The 8,830-nt window shown below is 46.5% G+C and overlaps 1 protein-coding gene across 1 annotated transcript in view; it reads right to left on the reverse strand.

The window, feature by feature from the left end:
• The window catches only part of BTC (betacellulin), a 42,455-nt gene extending 34,137 nt beyond the window's left edge, over positions 1–8,318 (reverse strand). Inside the window, exons 1-2 of the mRNA XM_067036248.1 lie at positions 8,174–8,318; positions 7,505–7,852 (exon numbers count right to left, since the gene is read on the reverse strand). Coding sequence (XP_066892349.1) covers positions 7,505–7,852; positions 8,174–8,318 — 493 coding nt within the window. The remainder of the gene's footprint in view (positions 1–7,504; positions 7,853–8,173) is intronic.
• Positions 8,319–8,830: the final 512 nt, after the last annotated feature.

Consider the following 8,830-nt stretch of genomic DNA (forward strand, 5'->3'; position numbering starts at 1 on the left):
ACTTTTTTTTTAGAAACAGATAAGCACTTTGCTTTTGCAGTGGCATTTCTTACATTTGTTCCTTCCTATCAAAGCCAGCCAAAATAGAACTCTTGAGAATTTTTATCTATTGCCTATTTCATAACTAGTGGGAGCAGGAATTTGAGAAATAGAGGCAAGGGAAAGTTTTCCACCAGTTGGTAGACCCTGATTACATGTCAGAAGTACCCAGAATTTAAAAATCCAAATTTTTTAAAATTAATGATTTCTTCTGTGCTTTCCAATTATCCATTATAACAGCTCATGTTAATCCAGAACTTAACTATGTTCCAGGCACAGTTTAAGCACTTTATGTAGTAACTCACTTAGTCCACATAATAGTCTTGGTTCTATTGCTGTCAGCTTTTACAGATGAAGAAACTGAGGCCAAGAGGGTTTAAGAGATTTGTCCAAGATTAAGGAGTTGGTAAATCGCAGCAACAGGGGAGCCATGCCTAGATGGTCTGGCTCAGAGTCTACACTCTTGAGTACAACATCACGTTGATGCAGGATATGCTCTTTTTACTCCTCAGGAATAGGCCTACAGGTCCAATCGGGGGAATGTAAAGCAAGGTCACCTCTCTCCATTTGCCCTAAGGAGTGTGCCCTAAGTGTCAAAGTGTTGCAAGCAGTCCAGGAAAGTGCAGGAGTCACCCACAGGTTCAGGTTCATTTAAGGATAGGGTCAGAGTAGGATGGCCAAAGTGATTCTAGGCACAGACCAAAGGAAAACACCTGGTCTGATCAATGCCAACTGTTCACTACCAGCTGGGATGGCCTGGGCCTGGGATTATGAGTAGGCAGGTTTCCTGGCTGCAATGAAGAGCCAGGAGTCCAAGAACATGAGGTATAGCCAGAGCCTGGGGTGCCACAGATGTATGGGTAGGCAGCAGAGAAAGCAAAGATGGTAGGAGACTGCTAGAATGAACTTAGATGCTTTTAAAATAAGTCAGGAGAGGGCTTCCCTGGTGGCGCAGTGGTTGAGAGTCCGCCTGCCGATGCGGGAGACGCGGGTTCGTGCCCTGGTCCGGGAGGATCCCGCGTGCCGCGGAGCGGCTGGGCCCGTGAGCCGTGGCCGCTGGGCCTGCGCGTCCGGAGCCTGTGCTCCGCAACGGGAGAGGCCGCAACGGTGAGAGACCCACATACAGCAAAAAAAAAAAAAAAAAAATAAGTCAGGAGAACTGGGTTCCTCTTAAATACAGTGATATGTCATTGTACTATAATTTAGTGTCCTATCGCCCACTGTCTCCCCCATTCAGCAACAAATATTTATCTACTATGATCCAGGCACTGTCACTTCACCCTCATTGTTCAGGCTCATAAAGCCAGAACCTTAGACAAGTTACTTAATGCCTCTATGCCTCATATCCTTGTCTACAAATGGGAATAATCCATTTTGTCTAGCTTGTGTGTTCAGTGGATAGTGTTATATGGGGGAAACAAGTTATTACACTCCTAGAAGAATGTCCAGCATGCATACTACATAACTGCTCTGCTATTATTTTTGGTGTAAAGATCAATGAGGTAATGGTATGAAAATGCTCTTTCAACTGTGAAGGTCCCCAGAATGTAAAGAGTTATTATGGTGAGATTCCATACCCAGGATTAAACAGATATCTGAATACATAGTAACATCTTGTGTCAGTCACCCTGTGAGACTGGACCAGTCAAGTGTCAGAAACTCAGTAGGAAGGTGGTCATGAACAAGTCGAGTCTGGGTCTCCTAAAACAGCCTCATTCAGCTCTGATGACAATTTCCTGTCCTTATTAGTGGGCTTTCTGCACTAGGGGCAGAGGTAAGCCTTCCTCTCCTACTCTGGACAGGCCTGGACTGTGTGGCTCACAGTACTTAGATCTAACCATCAAGGAATCCAGACAATTGATAGCTATGAAATATTTAGACATAACCTTAGTCAGAGAAGTCCTCAACACTAAGTCAGACTGCACTCAGCCTCCACAGCAAATCTATCTCAACTTCTACAGGCGCCACCAAAGGTTTTTTATATATTTAATACTAAGCAGAAACCCGTGAACATAACAACTTGGTTACTCCCAGCTAATGAAACACATGTGCGTTAGAAGAAATTCTAATCAAATAAGAGAGCAAATCACCTCACACCTCACACAATTCAAAGGGCATTTTTTAATGAACCATTGGAGAATGCCCTGAGTCCAGTGCTTTTCCCTCCCCGCTTGAAACACCTATTTGAAAAGCCTATATTTTGACTGATGAGATCTGCCCTTGAACCAAATCTATGAGAGATAGGTAGCATTACCGAACATGAGAAACAGAAGTAGACTTACTACTTGCCAAACAAAAGTCGATCTGTGAAAGGATCTCTATCAAGACAGGAAGCAAGTCCCAAGGAAGAAGAGATGAAGAAACACGTCCTTCTCCATCATCTCTGAGTTGTGGACATGTTTTGCCAACAAGAAATAGAACTGTTTTCTTTACTGAACCTGCTGTTCCTTTAATGCCTGGGCATTGTCACAAACAGCCACTTGCATTCACTCATTCAATTAACTAATATGCTTTCAGCTCCCACTGTGTGCCAGGAACTCTTTCTACATCTCAAACATAAGGCTAATGGAATGAGTAAATCCATGGTTTTGCAAAGAGAAAAATGCTATATTAGTAACTCATCCTGTTATACAACCAACTGAGACACTTGGAAATAAGAAGGCTGAACACAAACATTGTTATACATTTTGTCACTGTTTCGGAATCAGTGCTTCTGGTCTACAGGTCAGGTAAATAATATACTACATATCCTCAAAAAATGTAAAGAATGAATAAAGTACTTCTTCGCTATTTGACTTGATCTTGCTGATAATCAAAGTAGGTTACTACCTAACTGATGTAAATTAAGATTAAATACCAAATCTCTCTCCAACCATCTAAAAAGTCTCATTTCTTTAAAATCTAGCAATTATAGATTCATTTGGGCTACCAATATTCCTCTTTTAAGACACAGATATGGGACTTCCCTGGTGGCGCAGTGGTTGAGAGTCCACCTGCCGATGCAGGGGACACGGGTTCGTGCCCCAGTCCGGGAGGATCCCACATGCTGCGGAGCGGCTGGGCCCGTGAGCCATGGCCGCTGAGCCTGTGTGTCCGGAGCCTGTACTCCACACGCAACGGGAGAGGCCACAGCAGTGAGAGGCCCGCATACCACAAAAAAAAAAAAAAAAAAAAAAGACGCAGATATGGCTGGGCAAACTGCAGTCATTAGCAGTACAAAGCATAGCCATTTTAATCAGATGACTTTCCTCTTAAATTTTACTTTGGGGGACTCTTGACCAACTGGAATATGGATTCTTTGTGGATCCAGGGGTTTGTCTGCAGTTTTAGAAGGTGTATCAGGATCGTGGCTTAAGCCTAAACTGCATGCAGCCCAGATTCTGGCTTATTTGCACCCTCCTGGGAAGACACTAATTCTAGCGGAGAAGTTGACAAGCATGGTTCATGGATTAGAAGAGTGACTCGGACAACAGCTTGGTGCTGTTTCTCTGACTGTCCCCTCAGCCTCCTAGTGACATTCATGAGTTGATTACTATTAGAAGGTGAGAAAGAAACAAGATGAGCCTTTCCCACTGGGCTCTCCATGGATTTCAGGAGCACAGGGTACTGGGGTGAGCAGTCTCAACAGAGATGGGGCAGTGCCAGGGGCGTGGACAGACACATGGACTCTCTGTCCTGGGCACCTTTGGCCTCAGCACAGATATTTGCAGGCCAAGAATCAGCAGCGCCACCTTCAGTGGGCACAACAAAGCTTGTCTGCATTATTGGGATCTTCCAGAATTATTTGGGAATTTCCACACAACAACTGAGAATGGAGCAATAGCAAAATTTGATTTGTAACACTTGTTAATATGCAAGTGTGTCCTGCGAAACCTGGGATTTCTGAAGAGGAAAAAAATTCCCAATGCTCTTCTAAGCCCAAAAGCATATCTGAAGAGGCAAATTCTAAAATCTTCACTGTGTGGGGCTTCAGCTACTTCCTTTGTACAATGAGAATTTTACCTGCTGCCACCTACTTGCTTTACAACTTGAAACCTAGATATTACATGATGAATACATTCATATTCTCAAGAAGAACTAAAAAAACCAACTTACATATATTAATGGTTTAGATTTTAATAAGGAGAGGAACATATTTTTGACCTTAAAACTCACTCATTTTTTTAAAAAGAAACTTTTTTTCCCTTTTTCCCTAGTTATGATTTTAGCTTTAGTTTGTTATAGCAATTGGATGAGAGGGAGAAATTTAAAAACAGAATAAATAGGGAGTCCAATTTCTTCAAGATTAAAAAAAAAACTTTAAACAAAGTTATTGCCCCTTTACCATATTTATCAAAGAAGCAAGCATCCATGGTTCTCTTTGTTAGGTAAAGTTTACGGGAAACAAAGATCCATTACAAGTAAATGAAAGTTAAATATTATTATTAAAAAATGTTCTCGGGCTTCCCTGGTGGCGCAGTGGTTGAGAGTCCGCCTGCCGATGCAGGGGACACAGGTTCATGCCCCAGTCCGGGAAGATCCCACATGCCGCGGAGCAGCTGGGCCCGTGAGCCATGGCCGCTGGGCCTGCACATCCGGAGCCTGTGCCCCGCAACAGTGAGAGGCCCACGTACAGCAAAAAAAAAAAAAAAAAAATTTCTCTTAAATTCCCAGTAGAAATGTTCATTAAAGATCAGCAGAATGTCAAGTTGGTAAGCACCTTAGTCTCATCTAAAGCAACTCGTTTATTTTATAAATGAGATAAACAATGCCCAGAAAATTGTAACTTACAGACATCTCAGGTCACAGAATGGCAGAAGCTGGAACCAGGTCTCACGTCTGCTCAGTACCAGCTCTCAAGGCACTTTCACTGTGACATACATACACACACATACACGCGCGCAGTTGCACGCACCTAGAACATCGCACAGCCATTGCTCACATTCTTTTCAAGAAGTAAATAAGATAACGTGACTTAAATTAGGAATGAGACTTAAAAGTTAAATAGGACCATTTAATGGAAACACTGATGTCAACAAATTACATCCTTTGGCATTTTGCAAGGAGTGGAGCCTCTCAGGGAGTCTAGAGACTGAATTCAATTCCCTAAACCAAACATTCAACGAGGCAGTTGCACACTTAGGTTACCCTGAATTACAACAGCACTGGATTAGAATTCTCTTTTGGTTTTTTTCATTTCTGCCTTTTGACAAGTTTTGAGAAAAAAATTAAGTACCGTGTGATAGTAAATAGGGAAGAATGTCCATCAACCTGAAATAGTCATTTCTACCATAACACTTCTGCTGGCACATCACCCTAATCTTGTCCTGTATTAGCTTGTGGCTGGATTATACCTGAGACAATCAGGTCCTCTGGCCCTCTCCCCTCCTCCCACACTGCACCCCACTGCCAGGTTTATCTCCTTAAGTCATTGTTTGTATTCTATCACTCTGTATTCAAGACCTATGATGGTGTGTGATTAACTGTGTATTGATTTATATCAAAATATTTTAATCTGGCTTTTTTGGCGCTTCATAATTTGTCTGCCTCTCATCAGCTCTACTTTCTGGCAGTCTGACTGCCTGTCTCTCCAGGAAATTAATCTCATTCCCATCACCAACCCTTTACTAAATGCTTTTACCGCCTTTCGTCCCCCTCTCTCCCCTACTACTGATATTTCAAATCCTACCAAGTTTCAATCGTACCCACTCAGGTCCTCCATGCAATCTCCCCACTGCTCCATCCCTCCCTGTGGAGCTCACCTTTCTCCCGTTTCATGACTTTTTCTCCTATTGTTTCATATCTGTTAGTCCTGCATTCCCAACTTCAACATAACATCTTTTAGGGCAAGAATCATGTCTCAGGACTCTCTTGAGCCCTCCTTCCACCCCCATTCCCATACACTCTAGCATCTTGCTGACTGTAGCAGATTTTCAGCAAACACTTTGACAATAGGACAGACCACATAAAATGGAGGAAGAGAACGCCAGCTTCATGCAAGTGATGCTGGCAAAAGCATAGCACTGTCTCTAGGCCTAACTCTCAGACGCATTGCTCTTCCTCGGGCTCCACATCACTCCATCACTAAATTGTTTCTGACCTCTTCCTCTGCAGGGTTTGTAAATCAGTCCTTTCTCTCTAACCATGATCTAAGTCTGAGCCACTTCTGACCAAGGTCATGACACCTTTAAGGCACCTCTCTTATTCCAAGGACACAGCCAACTGGAGGTTTTCATTTAGATCCCACCTCACCTCTTTTCCTCCATAAGAGAAAGCCTGGCCCTTTCCAGGCTGGAAGGTAGTGTCCACATAGACACTTAGCTGTGGAGACGCTCCTCCTCCCACATTGATGCCCCAAGCCCAGATGTCCCTACCCCTCATCCCAGCTAGGACTACAAAATATTGCCAGTTTCCCTTCCCTCTGCCTGCACCCCGCACAAATGACCATGATGCGGAGGGGATGCCTTGCAATAGTAGGATCTTTCCCACTTAAGTATCTACCTGCTACCTTCCCATACTAGACGGTACTGCTTCCAGCAGTATACACTTGCCCCAGCATCCCAAGTTCCAGCTCTCTCTCTGCCAGCACTGACTCCCAAGGAGGTGAGGAGAGCCCCCGGGAGGGCCAGGCATTCTTCCCTCCACTCTTCCCTCACACCAGGTGACCGACCACACCCAGTAGTCCTTAACCTAACCACCCAAGTTTCACCTTCGAAGTGAAGAAACGTTTGCTCTCCGCAACTTCTCCTTAAAATAGGAAATAATATATTCCAAGTAATGCATCTGTGTGTTTCATCAATAGTGCCCTCAGTAAAATATGTCATCTCCCTTTCCTTTTGCTTCCCTATCAGGAACAGGAGATCCAGGTCTCAGAAGTTGAATCTTTTTTCCCTCCTCCTTCTCCTCCCAACTTCGCCGGCAAGAAAGGCGTGGCATAATTCATTTTCGGGCCTTCCTCAGCTCTCGCCTCTCCCGGGTCATCCCCTTCCTCTCTCTAGCACGCGCCCAGGGTGCCCAGGCAAATTGCTCGCCACCCTGCTCCGCACTCCCGGAGGCCTGCATCTCAAGCCAAGGAGTTCCCTTTCCTCTTCTTCCCAGGGGATGTCTTTTAGGTCTAGTCACCCAGGCTCCCGCTTTGGTGGATTTCCAAAAATCCTCCACCTGCCAGACCTCCTCGCTCGCGGGCAACGCGCCGCAACGCCCAAGAGCACCTAATCCCCGGCCCTCCGCTCTGCGCCCGCCCACGGGATCTCTTCCGCTCTCGGAACGCCCCCTGCGCCCAGGGCCGCCGCAACAGGTTCAGTCCCAGGTGCCCAAGTGCCGGATCCTTAACCTCGTGCTACCCCAGTCCTCCAAGTTCTTCGACCCGCTCCTGCCAACCCCAGGGCCCCGTCGGGTCCAAATGCCAGCGCGGAACGCTCGCCCTCCCTGCGACTCCACCCTAGACTTTCCTCCTGGGTCTCCAGCGCCCAGTGCGGCCACTTACCCAGGGCGAGGGCCAGGAGCAGTGGCAGGGAGCTGGCGCCGCTGCCCGGGGCGGCCCGGGCCATCAACCCCGCTGCCGGGCCGAGCAGCCCCGAGACGAGTCTCCCGCCTCCTCCTGCGCCCCCTTCCCGGGCCACGGGCGCCCGACGGGGTGCCTGAAAACGAATCCCGGAGCTAGCAAGAAGCGAAACTACTCCCCAGGCTGGCACCCGGCTACCGGGCGGGCGAACACCCCGGGCGGGCGGCCGACCGGCTACGCGAGTGTCGCCGGGAACAGGGAGCCTCCTATTTATCCGCGCTCTTTCTGCACACACCCCATCGACGAGGCGCAGGACTTCGTCGTGGTGGCCTCCACGCCGTTCCCACCCAAGTTACCCCACACCCACACTCCGGGACACTTGCGGGTTGCCCTCGGGTCAGCTCACCCACGCCCCCTGCTGGGTCGCACCTGACGGTTCATTTCCCTCCCCTTGGGGAGTCGAGGAGGTGGGGAGGGAGCGGAAAGAGAACACGTGTAGGGGCCCGAGGTGCGGGGCCTGCGGGCCGCCGTGGAGCAAGCCGGCTCTAAACTCCCTCCCCGAGCCCACTGAGCGAGAACCGCAGACCCGGACTGCTCTGGAATTCCAGCTCCCCTTATTTCAGCCAATTGCCGGTGTCAGCCAACACTCACTGTGGTTACCCTCGGGCATTTGACAATTCCCAAGCTTCTCTTTTCCACACATAATTTGTTGAATATCTGGGAGTGTGGGCTCACCAAGAGCTACTTTAAGGATGTCACTGATATTTTTTATTTCTCCATTTACTCGTCTATCCATTGTATTTTTCATTTATTTATTTAATTCATCAACTCCTCTGGATCTATAAGAATAAGGAGAATGCTTTTTGCCTGGGGCTTGCCGAGCACTATCTCTACTACAATACACCACTTCTTTGAGGAGACGTGGAATCTGATGGTTCTGCACCAAGCATTTCCTGGAACACAAAGGCATCCGCCCAGCTTTCAAAGAGAGAAAGCAGCATCCAGTTTTACCTTACATAACTAATATGCTTGTCTCCAAAATAACTAAAAGGTACAGCAGTTTTCGTACTGATCTATATTCCTCTTGCTTGATCAATATGTGTAATCATGCCTCCTCAGTAAAGAAGTTATATTTCTATAGCATCCGAAAGTCCAATAAACATTCATTTACATAAGAAATGCAGTTCAGATGTCTTCCCCTTCCTCCCCATTGTTTAAATGAAACAAATTATCATGTGCTTTTCTTCCACAAGTGACATTTCATTTCGAAACCAATTCACATTATTTTAGCGCGCGAGGCAACCAATA

The sequence above is a fragment of the Kogia breviceps genome, chromosome 6, assembly GCF_026419965.1.
Source record: "Kogia breviceps isolate mKogBre1 chromosome 6, mKogBre1 haplotype 1, whole genome shotgun sequence".
In the NCBI taxonomy this organism is placed as follows: domain Eukaryota; kingdom Metazoa; phylum Chordata; class Mammalia; order Artiodactyla; family Physeteridae; genus Kogia; species Kogia breviceps.